Raw genomic sequence first — 21,156 nt, forward strand, 5'->3', positions numbered from 1 at the left:
CATTAGAAATGCAGGTTGGTTCATCAGATGCTGTACACGCATATGTAAGCAAGGGATTGGCTGAGAAAATGTGACTGGCCCCCGTTCTTGCTAGAAAACTAAGATAAACCTGAGCTCTATTGAAGGAAACCTAACAACAAGCTCCCTACACAGCCCCTCCTTGTCTCGGGGTACAACTCTTGCCTCCCCGGGAACATACCACAGTGCCTTCAAAACCTTCGAGTCTTTGTACCTCCTGTTCCCTCTGCCTGGAATGTGCTTCCCCTATCCTCCTTTTCTAAAACCTAAAACCTTCAAACCAGTTGCAGTCAAGTCAGTTCTGACTCTTGACAACCCTGTGTGTGTCAGAGTAGGATTGTGCTCCATAGGGTTTCTAATGGCTGATTTTTCAGAAGTAGATCCCAGGCCTTTCTTCTAAGGCATCTCTGGGTAGACTGGAGCCTTCAACCTTCTGGTTAGCTGGCTAGCACATTTACTATTTGCACTACCCAGGCACTGCCTGAAACCTTCACTTAATCGTTCAAATTCAGCTCAAATTTCAACTGCTTTCAATGCGCAGCTCTCATTCCACTTCCCCAGCATCCAATCTCTCCTTATACTGAATTGAGAATGTTTCTCAATTTTTCTCCCCTCAGGAAAAGTTTAACTCAATTTTTAATTTCTTAAAGAACAGGACTCAATCCCATTATCTGTGTATCCTCAGTCCTGTAACGGGTATACTGTACATCAGGAAATATCCTTTTCCTAGAGAATGTAAAATGGAATTTCCTCCATCACTGTAGGCTTCTTGAACGTTAGCACACACTTTGCCTCATGCCATAGAGGCTCTACAGTGCTTTGCTAAAATGTTACCGTTTTAAAAATGTTTCCATGTGGAGTAGCAATTGTAGAGCATCGGTGTAGCGGCCATTTATTTATATTACAAATCCACAAAATATGCTTGCATTCAGAGATTTTATAGTTATTCATATGTTTAAATAACAGAAGAAGGGCAGAACACCCAGAAGAAGTCCAATAACCCACAACGTCAGCTTTATTCTTCCATCAAAATGTTTCTTAAATTCTAGTCTTTCTTGCCACTTCTTTCTTCCCGGACAATTATGCTCCTGGAATTAGACAACAATGAGACAAAACTACAAATTTAATTCAGGCCACTATGATATCCCTTTTTCTTAGATAGCTATCAGTCTGCTCTTGTTCTCTGATTCCATGCCTGTTCCCCTTCCAGACTCTCAAACTTCTGCTAAATTGTTTCTCAAGTATTCTTTTGACTTATCACTCCCATGCTCAAGAAACTGTAACAGCTGTATATCTAACTGTATCCATTGTAAACTCCCCTACCTGCACTCTTTCCAGGCCCTCCACAATGTCCCCTTCTAATTCTCCACATAGCCCTTAACTCAAACACCCCTTCTCTCTGCTCCATTAAGCCATGCTTATGCTATCTCCTTGTCCTGAAAACTTCCAACCAGTTGCCTTTGAGTCGATTCTGACTCATGGCGATTTCCATGTGTATCAGAATAGAACTGAGCTCCATAGCGTTTTCAATCACTGATGTTTCTCTATTTTCCCAGCAAATGGATTTATTCACTCATTCAGCAAATAGGGTCAATTATCTGTATGTAAATATAGATACAGTCTCCTTTCTTCTCCTCTACACCAAAACAAATAATCCTTAACTACCACATCTTTGCCTGAAAAGTCTTCCTTGGATGATCCAGCTGACATTAGCTCCTCCTTTTCTGAAATGTCTCTGATTTTATTAAATCTGGCACATTTATATATCTGCTCATATAGGGTTCCTGCTAAAAGATATTAGGCTCATTAAATGAGTTTATGTTTCTTATTATAGCATTCTTTGTTTCTCCTGACACCATACTCAGCATACAGTATTAATAAATATTTGGTGGTTCATTGATTTAAACATTCAGTCAGAAGTAGCCAATGTGCTTTATGATGCCTTAGTATTATATCTGTTGAGAATCATGCCTTGGTAATAATTTATTGTAATAGCAGGTCTATCTTGTTCTCTCACATAATGTGAATTTAATAGAACCATATGCATCCAACTGTAGTCCTCTTGGCCCCATTCTGACCTTTCTTTTCATAGGCTATGGAGAAAGTGGCTTTGATATTTAGGGTGTGGTAAACTGTGCATAGATGACCTTTTATGTTATCCTTGTCTTCTGTCTAGGAATTCAGCTGGGGCTGTATCAGACAGGGCAAAGAAGTCACAGGTGGGGGTTGGAAGTTGTCTTCTTGTAGTCTGGCTAAGATGAGCTGTCATTTTCACTGCTAATCTCTTACCATCCCATCTGTTATAATGAGTAGAATTGTACTACTACGCAGTCTTGCCATGTGTAAATTATTCATCCACTGTGGAAATGTTTGGTTAACAAATACACGAGTACATGTTCATCCACGTAGCCATGTGTTCCTGTTGTTTAAAGATGGCGTTGCGGACAGATAGCTTGGTTTCAGGTCTCTACACTAAAACCTTTTAGTGAGTCTCAATTTCAGTTTTCTCATCTGTAAAATAGATATAACAAATGTACCTTCCTCACAAAATTGCTGTGAGGATCAAGCTAACACATGAAAACACTTTGTAATCTCTGATGTGTAAGATAGGTGCCAGTTACTATGAGTAAAGGGCCTAGGTCCCTAAAAACCAACCTAACAATTTGGATGAACATAGATGACAATTACATTCCAGGCATTGGACACCAATGGGAGTAAGCACCTTGTGGTAAAAATATTCCCCCTCCACTATACAGTGAAACCTGCGAAAGCCAGAACCTGTGTAAGGCGGAAACCTGTCAGAGAAAGAAATCTCAGATATTTGCCACTAATCGACAGTGATGAACAAGTGGTAAGACTGCACCCTGTCAAAGGCAGAAAACTTTCCAGACCTGTCGAGTTCTGGCTTTCACAAGTTTCACCGTATCTACCTCCTTTCTTCTTAGGTACTTACTCATATTAGACTTTTCAGTTACAAGGAGAATCTGTGCGTTATCTTTTTTTACCATCTTACAAACTTAGCGGCTATCTATTATATTCTTGGTACAAAGTACAACCCCAAATCACCCCAGTTGTGTTATAATTAAATCCTTTAAAAGAGAATAAATGCATTGCACTTCAAGGTAACATCAAATTCTGTCCTGTTACAGAGTACAGGGGCCTCCTGATTAAATGTTCCCTACAAGACCAAGGTTTGGTTTATTATTTTTAAAATAATACATTTAGATTGCCTGACCCTTGCCTTCGCCAGCCCTGCCCTTGTAGAGGGCTCCCCTTTACAGAGCGAGACAGGATTAAAATACTGTCGATAAAATGCCAGGGAGAGTGCACCGCTCCATGCATTAATAGTCTGTGCATGCAGGATAAGGACATTGACTGCCTGCTACTCTATTCCCAGATGGAGGTGGATGCCGAGGAGAAGCGCCATCGCACACGCTCCAAAGGTGTTCGAGGTATGTCCCCTGCTTACTAAATCACTGGAGGCCCAGCTCAGGGTGACCTTCATCCCGCAGAATCTCTTTGCACGATTCATTCTGACCGCTGCTTTTACACAACCTTTTTGGTAATTTTCTGTAGAAGAGGAGTCCTTGTAATAGATGATACATTTTTATATATTTTCCATCTCTCTGCAGTTCCCGTGGAACCAGCCATCCAAGAGCTGTTCAGGTTAGTGCTCTTCGAGTAAAATGTATCCCCATTAGCAATGTAGCAAATTCACGCCTTTTAATGGGTATAATGCACTGTCGAGTTCATTGGTGGTTTGCTCATGCCCTGCCGCACTGATGAAATGAATTCCCCGGAGACTTGCTAATAAAAAGCATCCCTTCATTTTTCCCCGCCTTTCAGTTATTTGATTTCTCTCTTTCTGTCTTTGTTGCCCTTCTTCTCTCTAATGCCCACTGAAGCTTTCAGTGTAATCTGTCTGCAGCACACCGGCACCTGTGTAATTAATTCTTTCCTGTTGCAGCTGTCCCACTCCTGGCTGTGACGGCAGTGGTCATGTTAGTGGCAAATATGCAAGACACAGAAGGTAATGCCTGCATTTTTTCACAATGTAACTGCAAGGACTTGATAACCACATTGTCTAAAGTGGCCTTCTTTAGAGACCCAAACCAAATGGTGAAAATGAATGGTTAAGTGTCCTTGGGAAACAATACAGGTGGTACTTTCCTTTTCTTCTCTCATGTACGCTCGATCTTGTGTCTCCTGTACAGGTTTTCAAAACATCAGCCTTTCTATTTCATGGGGCAGAATTTAGGATAATACATGAGATGACATAAATGAAAACTGGCCTTAAACTCATTTTTCCCTAGATGCATAGACAGTACTCAGCAGGCTGACAACTCACTAAAAAAAAACCCCACTGTTTTAGTGAGAAGGCTTCTGTCTACTTGCCAGTTTTCTCGTTCTGGTAGCTGTAGGATGATAAATCAAAATGGCAAATTAAAATGTGGCCTTATTGACCTTTTTGTACTAGCACGGCTTCTGTAATTTAACAGAGTTCAGCGTGGGAAACAAAGGCTTCGCTTGGCACCTAGGCAGCTGTGGGATGAGGTTACATTGGGAGGAAGTCCAGGACACATCACGCTGATGAGACTTTGCAACTTAAATGATTATGTTATCCTCATAAGTACTGTGATTTCAGGTATTTCACAGTGATGAGTGTAAAGAACATCTAGAAAATAACGTGGTTGGGTAATTATTGCTAAAAATGCACCAGTGACTGAATGTCACATACAGATCAATCGTTAGGGTTTTTTTTTTTTTTTTTTTCCATTTTATTCTCTGTAATGCGAATGCAATTTGCCTTTCAACAGGAAGGTTTCCGTTATGGTGAGTTAGAAATGTTTATAGGCTGTCATACATTTTTTTTGCTAGTTTTTCACAAAGCAAGTTGCTAAGACAAAGGTCACTCCCATGTAACACAGCGCCAATAACCAGACACATGTAATCAAAACTCAGATTCCAAAGCAGGTGTGACCGCAGCCCCTCAGGGTGACCTTTTCTCACTGCTTTACATTTAATTTCCTTTTCAGCTGCACATTAATTTATGGGTGAAATCAAGCAATTATTTTGATTGTCCCTTAGTAAAATCAAGGGAAAAGATTACAAATTACTGCAAAAGTCCCCATGCCAGCATTTAAGGAGGCAGGGAATTGTTAACGAGCATTTATCAGGAAATGGTTATCAGACTTCGTTATGTATCACTGGAGTGATGGGTCACTTATTTTTTTAGGAAATTTGATAAATTATTAAATTTAATTTCTTATATTATCCTTATTATTGTATAAAATAGTAAATTATTGAATTAAATAATATAAATGAGTAGTCTATTTTAAATGTTTATATGATTTTAGGAAGGATTCTATAAGTAAAACTTGAATCAAAGTTTAAAATGTGCATTGTTCGTATTTTCAATGGAAAATAAGTTAGTAAACCATGAGTAAAATCTATTTTTTCCCAAATCATCTCTTGATTAGTCAATAGTTAAACTTTATCATAATGTTACCAAAAGAAATTATTAAATTTAACTGAACAGTGTTAACTAGATATCAAACAGATGTAATTTCATAAGCACAATTTTGCAGGAAAAATCATGACGTTTCCGTTCCAAAGAATTGTTTCAAACATTCATATCCTAACCAAGGTGAATTCCACTGTAAATATGTATTGAAAATAAAAGATATGTATTGAGGTGTCCCTAGGAGATGTGAGTACACATATGTGTATGAAATATCTTTCCCTGCTTAAAAAAAAAAAGGGTACTAAAGTTAGATTGGATAATGTTGTGAATATAACCAGTCATCATCTTCCTTTTGAGATATAATGCTAATGCTAGAAATAGCCTGAGTCTTAGAATCAAAGTGTGGCTTATTATTTTTAAAATAATACATTTAAATTGTCTACCCCTTGTCTTCCTTATCTTAAAGGAGGTCATTGGGTGGATTTCATAAAGCGGATTCACAGCAACATTCAACGTGAAGAATTTTTCAACAAAAATGTTTTAAGTTTAAAATAATTGATTTTTTTTGCCCTGTGTCATATTGTACGTAATTATTAGAATTACTATTATTTTAATAGAAATTGTTAATTAAGAGATATAGTGTGGTATACAAAAAAAAAACAAAACACTATTTCTCAGTCAAGAGACCCAGGTTCTAGTTTCCTCTCTGCCACTAATCAGCGGAGGGACCTGGACAAGCTAGTTAACGTTTACGGACTTTAGTTTCCTCAGTTTAAAAATGGGAGAGTGCTGACTTTGGTAAGTATAACTACTTACCATTCTGAAATTATGTCACTATATTAACCTTCTTTTGAGAAAAACCTCATCGAAGTATCAAGTAAAGTTTTTTAAGTTTTAGTTTTTTGAAGTAAGTCTATATACTGTCAGTAGTTTTTAACTAAAAAACGACAAATTTCTTAAACTAAAAAATGTGCTCGTTGTGGTAGATAAGACTCATTCATCCATTAACATTTTATGATTATTGATATGTTCAATTTGTAAGATTTCAATTATATCAGGCTTTTTTTTGTTTGTTTTTAAAAGACTTACCGACTACAAAGGTTTTCTCTATCTGACATCTATTCTTACGTATAAATACATGCACAGACTCCACAAACCGTTGTAACTTTTGTGTTTGCTGTTAAATTCCCGCTGAGACGCAGAACATCAGGCTCCTCAAAACCAGACAAAGTGTAGCAACCTTAGTTTTGGTTTCAGTGAAATTATCTGCCCTTTTTAATCTTTTAACAATACATTTTTTGACGAATATACTCTACTTAAGGCCACAATTTCACTTTACTCATACATCACATCAGTTCAGAACCAAGTAACGCTGTGTCATTTTAGTATGTTGAAGTATCTATTTGAAAGTACAAAAAATAGCTTGAGGCAGTGTGGGGAATCAATAATGTAAAAAATCAGAATTTTTAAAAAAATATTGAATCCCAAGTGAGAAAATGAGCCCTGCCAGTTAGTCCTTCTTTAACATAAAATTTTTTTCTAAGAAAGTAAAAAATTTAATATACTGTTATTGTTTTGTACAACATATGCTGGGGTGAGCCCTAGGTATGACTCATACATCTTCAGTACTGTTTTGACTCTCCATGGTATTTGCTAGAACTGATTGCTCCCCCACCTCCACCCCCAGCACGATAGAGATAGTGTTGTGAGTTTGCAAGAAATCAGGAATAATAGGGGAGAATCAATCACTGGGCAATACCTGTGAAAGAAAATACCAATTTGAAAAAAAAATTCACAATTTAAGATTTTGTTTAAGTTTTCGGGGGTAGACATTAAGGTTATATTACTTATGTTACTGGATTTCCTACTTTAATTCAAAAAGTGTGTTTTTGAGCAAAATGATAATTTATTCATAGCTATTTTATTTGTATTAATAGTCCATGATAGTTAGTAGTTCATAAACAATTTAAGGTAACTTATAGTAAGCATATGTTCAACTGGACAGTTAAAAATTAAGTCAAAAAGATTGAATTAGGAATAACAAAGGAAGTGGAAACATAATTGTTCAAGAAACCCAGAATGTATCAGGGGTTTTAACATAGTATTAAATTTAGTTTTGAGTCTCTTGGCAGCCAAGGCAAAAAATGAAAAAGAAGAATTAGAGTTCCAGTCATCTGATAAAAGGATTGTATTAATTCCTCAGGAGAAACAATTCTCTCAGCACTGAAGATAAATATGTTTGAATTCCCATACATTTCACAGCAGGGATCCAAGCTCAGTCAACATTTTTATGCCCTGATGCAGGTGATCAAGGCCAGGCCCCTTAGGAACTAATACTTACCTTAATTTAAGAAACATCATTAATATACTGACTCATAAATTTGCCATTTGTCTACCCCAACTGAAGCTTTATATTATGAACATATAAACATGAAAAACACACTATGAAATTTGCTGTCGGGGCTAAAAGTTACTTTCATACTATGAAACAAAATATTAACTTGAACTTTTCTATATATAGCAGATCTGATCTCTTAGTTTTGACTCATCTTATTATATTGCTGGGTGTATGGCTCAACGTATTTTCTACTGCTTGGTGTGTGTACAGCTTTCTTTAGATTATGCTTAGAGATGGCTAGAGATATTTACCTGTCTTGAAAACGGGCTCCAATCACAGAGCTTCATTTCACAGACGCGGAAGAGAAATCCCAATCATCGCGTTTTTCCAGAGCTTAGTTCTTAGATCTCCAAGTTAGGGGGAAGTGAACTTCCTGTATCTCCCCCATGGTCTCAACTCTTGTTTCTCTTATTACTTCCTTCCCCACTGTGCAAACAGACTTGAAACTTGTAGTCTTTTAAAATGCCCGTGGGATGAAAGAAAAGCTCCGTGTGCCTGCAGTTAAGTTTTAGTGGATGAGTGGTAGGAAAAAAGAGAATACTTGGAAGCCACCTAACTTGAAATTTAGGAAGTTGCTGGCGTGGCTCTCCATCTGACCTTCCCCCAATAACTTGTTGGCAGGAAAGGCTCCAAGTACGATGTCTAGCTGGAAGAGCCAAACCCAGAGTATGTGACTACTCAAGCGCAGGAGGTCTAGAGACTTGGGTCTGCTCCTGCTGCTGAGCTCATCCCAATGCCTGACTCCTGAAAATGGCAGGTGGGCCACATGGAAGGACTTAGGGGTCTCAGTGTTTTCTCTTGGCAATCCCCGCAAACCCAAGATTGACATCTTTATAGAAGGGTGGGGACTTGTTGAGAAAGGAACCGCACATATCACCCTTTAATCTATAATTATTTTATTATAGCTCCTGTACCTGATAAGGAGATGTTATTAATCCAGAATATTACGTAAACAGATAATAAGATAGTAGCTAAAAAGCCTAGATTCAAGGCATTTTTGTAAAAATCCATTTTTAAACATTTCACTAACTTTGAAAATTTTAGTGGCCTATATTCATAGTTTTTTTTTTCTCCTCATGTTGATATAATGTTTGTGTTAAAGACAAGATGCAACCTGATGTTTAGAAATGAATGTATTTATAGAAACTAATTTTATAGTCAAGTAGTGGTTAGTTTCTTACATTTAGCATTTTATTTTTTTAATTTCCCCCAATAAAAAATTAGAACTAGGAATAATCACAGTGTGTTACTGTCTATTGCAGATTACTATTAAATTATCTAGTGGAATCTGAGGTTTAGCTATGCGTCAGAATCGACTCGATGACAGCGGGTTTTGGTATTAGTTGTACACTTACTGGGACATTGGAAATTAGTTGGATTTACTTACTTATTTCCAAATAGTGATTTTTGTGTAAACCTCCAATGCACAAAAAAAAAAAAAAGAAGCCCCTAGTAATAGATTTATTCTTCACATATCTGTTTCTTTCTCTGTACCTTTTGTGAATTCTCTAAATTTATTTCTGAAATTTAATGGATTTCATTTATATTACCCTTTCCCTGCAATATTTTTAATTACTTGTCTATTGAGCATAGGGTTCTGGTGAAATAGCTGAGCCATAATTTAGGTTTAGTATCCTTGCACACTCAACACACATCGAAAAGTTCGGTGCCATGTTTAGGTGTTGTATTTCAATTTAGAAAATACTGAGTCAAATCATTTGATCTTGAAATGTGAACAATTAAAAGCTTCAAATGGTAGCATTTCCTTTTGATTAGAAAATTATTGAATTTTCTCTGGCTTGTGGTGCCATATTTCTTATTCAGATTTTTTTCACTTCATATGCCTTTCACCCACCAGTATGATGGCCGTGGCGGCGGCCTCGGGTGAATAATTGCCTGTCTTCACGGGAGCATGTTCTGGAGCTAAAGTCAAGTGCTTGCTTCCTGATGTATGCCTCATTTGGATTCTGCCAACAGCCTCGGGGCTGTATTATTCATGCCTTGACAGATAGCACTCACTAAAAGCTTTGGAACAGAGCCAGGGACTGGGAGAGAGATAGTGGAGCATTGCAACTTGCAGCTGAGAGGAGCATCTACAGTCCAAAAAAAAAAAAGAAGAAGAAACAGAGAGAGAGAGAAATAGAAATCCCTGTACCTCCCTTTTACCGGTTTCACTTTGATGGAAATTTCATTTGCATTAAAATAAAACGCCCTAAAAATAATTACATTTTTTTGTAAGCACGCTTGAAAGTTTAACACAATTTTCCACATTTAATTGCAAAGCTGATTTTAATTAGTGAGGCCCTGCATGTGAAAAATGAAGATGCACTTGGGTGCGTGTAACACATTGCAGTATCTGCTGAATGCTCTAATTAATGTACGGTCGCCATACCACAGGGTGCACTGTGGGGTGTTTATGAACAATTCTGGGCATGCAAGTACCAAGCCAGCCTATCTGTATTTAACTCCATGCATCCACCAGCATAAATAACTCCCCCTCACCCTTTCTTCTTTATGAGACATCATTGCGCATGCCATCACTCCATCCGTAAATTTTATGGCACACCTATCCTTTTTACTGTTTGTCCCTGATAGTATAAATCAGAAGTTAGGGCATACAGATTTTAACATTCATTTGATAGCGTGTCACAGTTGCACATGGAGCAAAAATTTTGCGAGCTCCGGTCTTATTTGTGTGAAGTGGAGAACCAAAGCAAGTGGATTTCCCAGACTTGTTATTGCTCTGATGCTTTCGTGTTAATTGTATGTGTGCAAATACACAAAATTCAGGCGTAGTCTTTTTGGACAGTGTTGGCAGGTAACTTTTATCATCACAATAAAGCCTCTATTTTTTAAAAAAAAAAAAGATTTCTGGACATTATCCTAAGAAAACAGTTTGCGTGTTGCTTGTCCATGATGTATCTTCCCAAATAGACAGGTCTCTGTGCATTGCTTATTTTGTTATATATTTTAGAATACATGACAGAGTGTATTTAAAACTGTGAAGTGCATTTGAGGACATATTTTTGATGTATAAAATTAAATGAATTTATAAAATAATTCCACATTCAAAGATACAGAACTTAAGTATTTTCAGATAGGTATGAAGGCAATCAGTGTGCTGAATGTATATCACTTATGTTGGTCAAATCTAGACAGTCATTATAATCTTTGGTATCTTGACTACTGATTAAAAATATATAAACAGGGCTTTGAAACATCAACAGAATATACACCACATTAGTGTGCTATTGTCTGGATAGCTATTGTCCAAAACCCCACAGTTGAGTTCTTACTACCACCATCTGGGTTGGGACTATTTCAGACACATGGCAGCTTTTTAGATTTTGGCGTGCCAAGAGATAGACTCCTGATGTGGAAATGGAAAATTCAGTGCAAACCTCGCCTCAGAGAACTTGAGTGCCAGGAGTTACCCTAGAAATCTCTTCCAGTCCCCTGCTTCCTGTTTAAAAGATTTCATTATGGCCCAGGAAGTTATAAATCATCAAAACACATACCCTCTCGTTTTGCCAGTCTCCAGGTTAGAACTCAAGTGTTCCAACTCACAGACTTAAGCTCTTTTCGCTGCACCCTACTGGCTCTGCATGTAATTGTGGTGCATTTCCACAATTCCACAAGACACGTAGGAGAGGGACACGTAGGGACACGTAGGAGCACGTAGGAGAGGGACACGTGTCTCCCCCAGTATCCTCTCAGCTATGTGTCTAGTGGTGCAGTCATCCAGTTTGACTTTTCATGCCGTGAATTGGTGGGAAAAACAAGAGCAAGGGACCATGCATGATGACTGTTTAATTGGGAAAAGTGTTATCTTCAATTTCACTCCTATTCATACCACAGAATTATGAAATTGATCATCATGGCAGGTTATATAACTACCCTCCTGAGAAATAGATAAGCCAGCTCTTTGGGGAAAAAAAGAATAGCCATGTTTTGTGTGGGGTCAGGGCCATTGGCGAGGCAGCTTCTCTTGGCTCGGCCTGTCTTGCACCTGTCATTCACCCAGAGCCATCACCCCATTGCTGTCTAATCGATTCTGACTCATAGCGACCCTATAGGACAGAGTAGAACTGCCCCATAGTGTTTCCAAGGAGCGGCTGGTGGATTCAAACTGCCAGCCTTTTGGTTAGCAACTGACCGCTTAACCGTTGCACCACTAGGGCTCAAAACTATCATAGGGTCCCTCAATGTCTTTATTCCTCCAGCGACTGTGGTCTGGGAGTTTGGGGTTGCTCAGAGCAGTCAAGTCACACCCTCTTGCTTTCTTCATCTTCCCTAGAGCAGGATATGGAGCCCTGGAGGCCCAGTGGTTAAGAGCTCAGCTGCTGATCTAAAGGTCCGCAGTTCGAATTCACCAGCCACTCCTTGGAAACCCTGTGGGGCAGTTCTACCCTGTCCTATAGGGTCGGTATAAGTCAGAATCCACTGGACAGCAACAGATTTTTGTTTTATTTTAGAGCATGATATAAGGTCGCCGGGTGGCGCAAACATTTAAGCACTACGCCACTAGCCAAAAGGTTGACGGTTGGAACCCACCCGGAGGCAGCTCACAGGACAGGCCTGGAGAGCTGTTTGTGAATGGTCACAGCCTTGAAAAGCTTACTGAACAGTTTACTCTGCACACATGGGTTCACCATGCCAACTAACAAAAACCACAAGAGCAGGATATGGTCTGAGAAGAGCAAGGCACTGTGGTCCCCAGACCATGCTCTGCCTCCAACCTCACCTTGAACAGCCAATCGCAGAGAGCACACAGGTAATAAAGAACAAAAGCAGCTCTGCTTAAATATAATCCTGACATTTCCTGGAGACTGTGCGAAACCCTTTGGAGACTCTATGTTCCCTGTTCAGAAAGAACTGCTCTGGACCTGGTAGGGCCTTCTATGAACCCTCACACACCTCTGAATGGATCTTTAAGATAAAACACCCTCCCCTTTCCTGCTAAGGGGAAGCTCTGAGCTCCACCTGTATAATTTAACAGATTTTAAAAGATCCATTCATTGTCATTTAGTAGCCACTCTGCAGGGCTGTGGATATTATCTAATGCTATATTGGATGTCGCCAGAGATATGCTTCATATACAAGTGGATGCATTTCCTAAAACTCCAGGGAGGAGAGAGTGGAGAAGGAGCGGGTGAACATCTTGGAAGAAATTCTATTCATAAATAATATGATTCAGTGATGCTCTCAAATCACTTCGTTATCCCCCTCAGCCAATCAGATGGCTTGTTATACTTCTCAATGAACTGTCTGTGTTCTCTAGGGAGCCCGAGGCAGGAGAGGAAGGGAAAGGAGTGGAATAATAATGGTTATATTTATTCATCAAGAAAGCTGAGGAGCCCTGTGTAGTCTGCTCTACCTTCACCAGGGATAAGAACTGAGAGCTAAGAAAGCAGGAAGGCCAAGAGGCAGCCAGGCTTGGTGAAGGGCCTAACAGACTGCAAATCCTAGAGCTGATGCTTCTTTGTAGCTTGTATTCACTGCAGTAAACCCAGGATGTATCCTTGCTAATCATAGGCAAAATAATAATAAATAAACCCATAGCCATCAAGTCGATTTCGACTCATAGCAACCCTATAGGACAGAGTAGAACTGCCCCATAGGGTTTCCAAGGAGTGGCTGGTGGATCTGAACTGCCAGCCTTTTGGTTAGTAGCCAAGCTCTTGACCACTGCACCACCAGGGCTTCTTCATGGGCTGATGGGACTTAATTACACAGCTGCTACTCTGCACTCTGCCTAGGAACAGAGAGTCCCACCAATGGTGGGCCAATACTGGAGAGCAGATGGGGGCACACGTCTTTCTCCTCCTTTTCCGCTTCCCTTTGTCTCTTCCTCATGAGATGCAGTCAGGATGAGGGGGAGAAGGTAGAGGGCAAAATAGAAGTTGGGAGCTGGACTGCTCTAAAGAGACTGGGCTTAAAGGAGAGAGGATTTATAGTCTAGTAGATGTGTCTTTTCATCTTAATTGAGGCATCAGGAACCTATGGCAGGTTTGCCTTAGGACACAGGAAGATTTCAGTGGCAGCTGCTAATGAAGGAGTCTTGACAAAGTTGTAATGTAGGAAAATTTTGTCACCGCTTCCTTCTCTCTTCCCTTTTTGAGACCCGTTCCGCAGCCCTCAGAATCCCTTGAAATAATACTAGTAACAGCAATCATACAAGAGTGGATATTTGTGAAGTACAATAATGCCAGCAACAGCAATCGTAACAACAGTGGATGTTTGTGAAGTACTTTATAATTGACAAAGCAACAGTCCCCTGGCCTGTGTCTTAAATCACCGTCAGTATCTCCTATCTCATTCACTGTAAGAAAATGCTTCCCTTGAGCCAACAATTTCCCATTCCATCCAAGGCTTCTCTCCCACTCTGAAATGACTATTTCTTCCTTCCAGCTCCAGTCAATCCTCCTACTTCCCTACTGGAACCAATCTCACAAAGTGCTAATCAGGTTATTAAAATAAGGCGCACAACACTTTGACTAATAAATTGAACTTTCCACAAGGCATTTTTGTCAGGGAAGCTTCTTAAATTAACCCAAATTGATTTCTAATATGTGGAAAGGGGGTGGAGGGCATGGAGACATAGGAAAGGAAATTCTCTGAGCTGGGGCTAGCAGCAGAGTTCTCCTCCCTGCTCCAGAAAGGAATCAGCATCATTTAATATATTGTCGGCCCTGCTTCTGGGTCATCCTTCAAAGGACAGCATCCTCAGCCTTCTTAAAGCTGAGCTATGGCTGGGACAGGAGCTGGGGTGGGCGCTGTACACATGGAGACACTCACCCAACCCAGGCCTTCCTGCCCTTCAGTTCAAGGTGGGGGGAAGAGGGAGAAAGACTATGGGGTTTTTCAATTTTGAAACAATTTTGATTCCGAAAGGCTGAAACTTTTTTTTAATTTCTTTTTAACCGTGATTTTGGTGAAAGTTTACATTGCCAATTAGTTTCTCATTAAACAGTTCATACATAAATTGTTTTGTGACAATTGATTGCCAATCCCGCAATGTGTCGTCACTCTCCTCTTCTCCACCCCATGTTCCCTGTTTCCATTCATCCAGTTTTCCTGTCCCTTCCTGCCTTCTCATCTTTGCTTTTGGGCTGGTGTGCCCATTAGTCCTGTACACATGATTGAACTATGAAGCACATCCCTCACATGTGGTATTCTTGGCACTATAGACCTGTCTAATCTTTGGCTGAAGGGTAAACCTCAGAAGCGACTTCAGTACTGACTTAAAAGGGTGGTGGGGGCCACACCCTCGGGATTTCCCCAGTCTCTGTCAGACCAGCAAGTCTGTCTTGTGTGTGTGTGTGTGTGTGTGTGTGTGTGTGTCTTTTAATTTTGTTTACATTTTTCTCGCGCTGTGTCTGGGAACGCTCTATTGTGATCCCTACTAGAGCAATCTGTGGTAGAAACCAGGCATCACCTAGTTGCTCTGGATTCAGTCTGGTGGATGTTATGGCAGTTGTGGTCCATTAGTCCTTTGGACTAATCTTTCCTTTGTGTCTTTTGTTTTCTTCATTCTTGTCTGCACCAGTAGGGATGGGACCAGTAGATGTATCTTAGATGGCCGCTTACAGGCTTTTAAGACCCCGGTCGCTACTCACCAGAGTCGAATGTAGAACTTTTTATTTACACACTATGTTATGCCAGTTGAGCTAGATGTCCCCCGAGACCATGGTCCCCAGACCTCAGTCAAGTAGCTAGGTCTCTCAGAGCATTTGAATGTGTCTGTGAAGCTCTTCTGACTTTACCCTGGTCAACTTGTGCTGACTTCCCCAGTGTTGTGTACTGTCTTACCCTTCACCCAAGTTACCACTTATCTACTATCTAGGTAGTGTTTTTCCCTCCCTGCCCCTCCCCTTCCTTATAACCATCAAAAATTTTTTCTTTCTTTGTGAAAACATTTTCATAAGTTTTATAATAACGGTCTCATACAGTATTTGTCCTTTTGCGATTAACTTATCTCCCTCCAGATTCATCCATGTTGTTAGATGTTTTGCAGATTCATTATTGTTCTTTATCTTTTCGTAGTATTCCATCATGTGTATGTACCATAGTTTGTTTATCCATTCATCTGTTGATGGGCACTTAGGTTGTTTCCATCTTTTTGCTATTGTGAATAATACTGCAATAAACATAAGTGTGTATATGTCTATTCATGTGACAGCTCTTATTTCTCTAGGATATATTCCTAGGAATGCGATTGCAGGATCATATGGTATTTCTATTTCTAATTTTTTAAGGAAGTGTCATATCATTTTCCAAAATAGTTGTACCATTTTGCATTCCCACCAGAGTGCATGAGAGTTTCAATCTCCCCGCAATCTCTCCAGCATTTGTTATTTTCTGTTTTTTGATTTGTGCCAGTAATGTTGGGGTGAGATGGTATCTCATGGTAGTTTTGATTTGCATTTCTCTAATGACTAGTGATTGCGAGCATTTCCTCATGTGTGTTAGCCACCTGAATGTCTTCTTTGGTGAAATGCCTGTTCATATCCATTGCCCATTTTTTTAATTGGATTATTTGTCTTTTTGTTGTAGAGGTGTTGGATTTTTATATTAGAGATTAGACCTTTATCAGATATGTCATAACCAAAAATTTTTTCCTAGCCTGTAGGTTCTCTTTTTACTTTTGGCGAAGTCTTTTGATAAGCATAAGTCTTTAATTTTTATCTAGCTTATATTCTGGTGTCTGTGTATTGTTAATTATGGTTTGTATGCTGCTTATGCCAAATACTAGGTCCCCTAGTATTGACTCTATTTTTTATTCCATGATCTTTATAGTTTTTCATTTTATATTTAGGTCTTTGATCCATTTTGAATTAGTTTTTATGTATGGTGTGAGGTATGGGTCCTGTTTCATTTTGTTACAGATGGACATCCAGTTTTCCCAGCACCATTTGTTAAAAGAACTTTCTTTTCTCCATTTAATGGACTTTGGGCCTTTGTCGAAGATCAGGTGGCCGTAAGTAGATGGATTTACATCTGGGTCCTAGATTCTGTCCCATTGGTCAATGTGTCTGTTGTTGTACAAGTACCAGGCTGTTTTGTCTATGGTACGTGGGTTGTAAGTTCTGAGGTCAAGTAGTGTGAGGCTTCCTACTTTGTTCTTTTCTTCGATAATGCTTTACTTATCCGGGGCCCCTTTCCTTTCCATATAAAGTTAATGATTAGCTTTTCCATATCGTTAAAGAATGCTGTTGGTATTTGAATCAGGATTGCATTGTGTTTGTAGATTGCTTTGGGTGGAATTGACATTTTCACAAAGTTGAGTCTGCCTATCCATGAGCATGGTATGTTTTTCCATTTATGTACATCTCTTCTTGCAGTAGTGTTTTGTAGTTTTCTTTGTATAGGTCTTTTAGGTCCCTGGCTAGATTTATTCCTAAGTATTTTATTTTTTTAGGGGCTATTATAAATGGTATTTCTTTCCTAATTTCCTTTTTGTCGTTCTCTTTATTGGTGTATAGGAATCCGACTGATTTTTGTATGTTTTTCTTGTATCCTGCTACTCTGCTACATCTTTCTATTAGTTTCAGTAGTTTTCTTGTGGGGTCCTTTGGGTTTTCTATGTATAGTATCATATCATCTGCAAATAGGGACAGTTTTAGTTCTTCCTTACCAATTTGGATGTCCTTTATTTCTTTTTCTTGCCTTATCGCTCTAGCTAGGACTGCCAGCATAATGTTAAATAGGAGTGGTGATAAAGGGCATCCTTGTCTTATTCTCATTCTCAAGGGAAATGTTTTCAGCCTCTTTCTGGTGAGAATGTTGTTGGCTATTGGTTTTGTATAGATGCCCTTTATTATGCTGAGGAATTTCCCTTCTGTCCCATCTTATTGATGATTTTTATCAGGAATGGGCATTGGACTTTATTGAATGCCTTTTCTGCATTGATTGAGATAATCATGTGATTCTTTCATTTATGTAGTGGATTAGGTTGATTAATTTTCTGATGTTGAACCATCCTTGCATACTTGGTATGAATCCCACTTGGTCGTAGTGTATTTTTTTTTTTTTTATATGATGCTGAATTCTATTGGCTAGAATTTTGTTGAGAATTTTTGCATCTATATTCATGAGCGATATTGGTCCGTAATTTTCTTTTTTGTAGTTTCTTTGCCTGGTTTTGGTATCAGGGTTATGCTGACTTCATAGAATGAATTCAGAAGTATCCCTTCCTTTCCTATGTTCTGAAATAGTTTGTGTAGTACTGGTGCAAGCTCTGCTCTGAATGTTTGGTAGATTTCTCCAGTGAAGCTGTCTAGGCCAGGTTTTTTTTGTTGGGAGTTTCTTTTATTCCCTTTTCAATCTCTTCTCTTGTTATAGGTCTGTTCAGATTTTCTACCTCAGCTTGTGTTAGTTTAGGTAGGTAGTGTATTTCTAGCATTTCCTCTAGGTTTTCGTATTTGTTGGAGTACAGTTTGTCATTGTACTCTGTTATGATCCTTTTTATTTCAGTTGGGTCTTTTGTAAAGTCCCCCATTTCATTTCTTGTTTGAGTTATTTACTTTCTCTCCTGTTTTTCCTTTGTCAGTTTGGCCAGTGGTGTGCTGACTTTGTTGATTCTTTCAAAGAACCAACTTTTGGTTTCGTTGATTTTTTTCTATTGTTTCATGTTTTCTATTTCATTTATTTCTGCTCTGATGTTTATTATTTCCTTTCTTCTATTTGTTCGAGTTGTAGGGCTAATATTTTTATTTTGTCCCTTTCTTCTTTTTTGATGTGTATGCCTATTTCTATAAATTGACCTCTGAGCACTGCCTTAGCTGTGTCCCATAGGTTTTGTTACGATGTGTTTTTGTTCTCATTTGATTTTAGAAATTTTTTTATTCCATCTTGAATTTCTTCTATTAGCCAGTGGTTTTTAAGCAAGGTATTATTCAGTTTCCATGTATTTGATTTTTTTCCTTTGCTTTCCTGTTATTAATTTCTACTTGTATGATGTTGTGATCAGAGAAGACGCTTTGTATTATCTCAGTGTTTTGGATTTTGTTGAAAGTTGCTTTGTGGCCTAAGATGTGGTCTACTCTGGAGAATGTTCCATGTGCATTGGTAAAGAATATATAATTTTCTGCTGTTGGATAGAGTGTTCTATATATGTCTATGAGATCAAGATGGTTGATTGTAGCCTTAAGATCTTCTGTGTCTTTGCTGAGTTTCTTTCTAAATGTTCTGTCCTTTACTGAGAGTGGTATGTTGACATCTCCTACAATTATTATGGAACTGTGAATTTCTCTTCTCAGTGCTGTTAGTTTGTTTTATGTATTTTGGAGCCCTGTTTTAAATTTTCTTAACTGATGCTCCTAGGGTATATTATTGGCAAGAGAAACCAATAGAAATGTTGTATGGGGTCAATTGTGATTAAAGGTGGAAAAATGCTTATTTTCTTAAATAAAGAATAAAATAAAATTAGAAAAGAAAAATAATAATGGAAATGGGGACATCCTTTTATAAATATCTGTAGTATTATGGTGCCCTGGTGGTGCGGTGGTTAAGAGTTCAGCTGCTAACCTAAAGGTCAGCAGTTCTAATCCACCAGCTGCTCCTTGGAAACCGTACGAGGCAGTTCTACTCTGTCCTGTAGGGTTGCTAAGAGTTGGAATCTACTCGACGGCAACAGGTTTGGTATAGTGTTATAGTCATTTTGCTCATTTCAGCACAATTTAACATTTGGCTAAGAGATCAGTAACCTTTGCTAGATATTTTTAATTCATTTTTTATGTGTCTTTACTATGCACTTTGACTATTCTTGTCTTAATTAGGCTCATAATATATATGAAATTTTTTGTTTCTTTTTTCTTTAATGTAACATTATAACATGAGCCTTTTCTTATGTCTTTAAATATTTTAATTGTAATGTTAATGGATAACTGCTATCCTGTGGATGTGCTATGATTTATATCTTTTTTTTTGTTGGAAATTATTTAGGTTTTGTTTTTTCCTTTAGCTTTTCTCATGTTATTAATAATGTGCAATAAATATTTTTACAGTTACATTTTTATCTTTTTTCTTATTTCCTTGGGATAGTTTCTTGTAAAGATAATTTTTTAGGTCAAATGACATGAAGGCATGAGCTATTTTAAGACTTGAAATTTGGTGTCACTTTCTTTTCCAGCAAGATTGGATCTATCTACTGTCGCACCAGCAGAGTATAAGGATGCTCATGTCATCCTACTGTACCTAATACAGAGGATAATTATTTTTAAAATATTTGCTTCCAATTTTTTTAAGTTTTTTTTTTTTTAAGGTCAATTTTTAAAGGATTTATCATTTTATTCTACAATGCCATTTTCAGAGAATTCTGGGAGAAAGAATGATTAAGTTAAGCCATGCCATTTTCCTTTGAGAAAATAAATTCAATTACCTGGAGTTTGTGAGTGAGCTTGTGTAGTACCCTCCTTCCTTCCCCACTAACTTTAACAACGTGAATTTTTTTTTTTTTTTTTTTTTACCGCAGCTGAATAAAGGAACTGACTACTAGGCAGTAGGAGTGATACTTCATTTCTGGCAGAAAATAAAATGCACTTGATCACATACCCTGTCTACTGATCACCTGGCACAGCCACCTGCTCAGCCTCTTGTCCCACGCACTGGAGAGTAGAGCAGAAGCTGTGTGGCCAGCCACTGAATCCACCAAGCAAAATTGTATCAGTGCAGGGATAGAGTAAATCATAAAATGGAAAGTCATAGTGTCCTTCACATAGCATCCATGCACATAACTGTCATGCAGATTTGGGACTTGTCAGTCTCTGGGGGTCGTCAGTCAGCCTGCTCTCAGTACGCCTGAACAGTGCCTTTCTGTTGAGTCCTGAATACATTTGTCTGCATGTGCACTAGTCATCTTTGTGTTCCCATTAGTCAGCAAGTGAGCCAGGATATTCTGGGTGCATAACAAAGCCCGTTGTTGTTAGCTGCCATAGAATTGACCCCCGATTCATGGCAACCGCATGCTTGGAGGGATTGGACCGTTGTGATCCATGGGGTTTTCATTAGCTGGATTTTCAGACATAAATTGCCAGACCTTTCTTCCTAGTCTGTCTTAGTCTGGAAGCTCCACTGAAACCTGCTCAGCATCATAGCAACACCTAAGCTCCACTGACAGAGGAGTAGTGGGTGTATTTGAGGTGCACTGGCCAGGAATTGATCTCGGGTGGTAAACAGTGCCCAGATGCCTTTGTTTTTCCTCAGATTATCACTATTCTTTTTAATTTTACTTTGGATTGATGGTAGAATATTCTTCATTCTAGTCACCAGCTGT

At 38.7% G+C, this 21,156-nt stretch overlaps 1 protein-coding gene across 4 annotated transcripts in view; it reads left to right on the forward strand.

Annotated features, from left to right (window-relative positions):
* The first annotated feature begins 3,415 nt into the window (after positions 1-3,415).
* MYT1L (myelin transcription factor 1 like) overlaps positions 3,416-21,156 on the forward strand; it is a 216,084-nt gene continuing 198,343 nt past the window's right edge. For all 4 annotated transcript variants that reach the window (XM_023728299.1, XM_023728300.1, XM_012554559.1 and 1 more), the window contains exons 1-3: positions 3,416-3,470; positions 3,651-3,684; positions 3,986-4,048. In XM_023728299.1, the coding sequence (XP_023584067.1) occupies positions 3,416-3,470; positions 3,651-3,684; positions 3,986-4,048 (152 nt within the window). The remainder of the gene's footprint in view (positions 3,471-3,650; positions 3,685-3,985; positions 4,049-21,156) is intronic.

Source organism: Trichechus manatus, unplaced genomic scaffold (assembly GCF_000243295.1).
Source record: "Trichechus manatus latirostris isolate Lorelei unplaced genomic scaffold, TriManLat1.0 scaffold00023, whole genome shotgun sequence".
In the NCBI taxonomy this organism is placed as follows: Eukaryota; Metazoa; Chordata; class Mammalia; order Sirenia; family Trichechidae; genus Trichechus; species Trichechus manatus.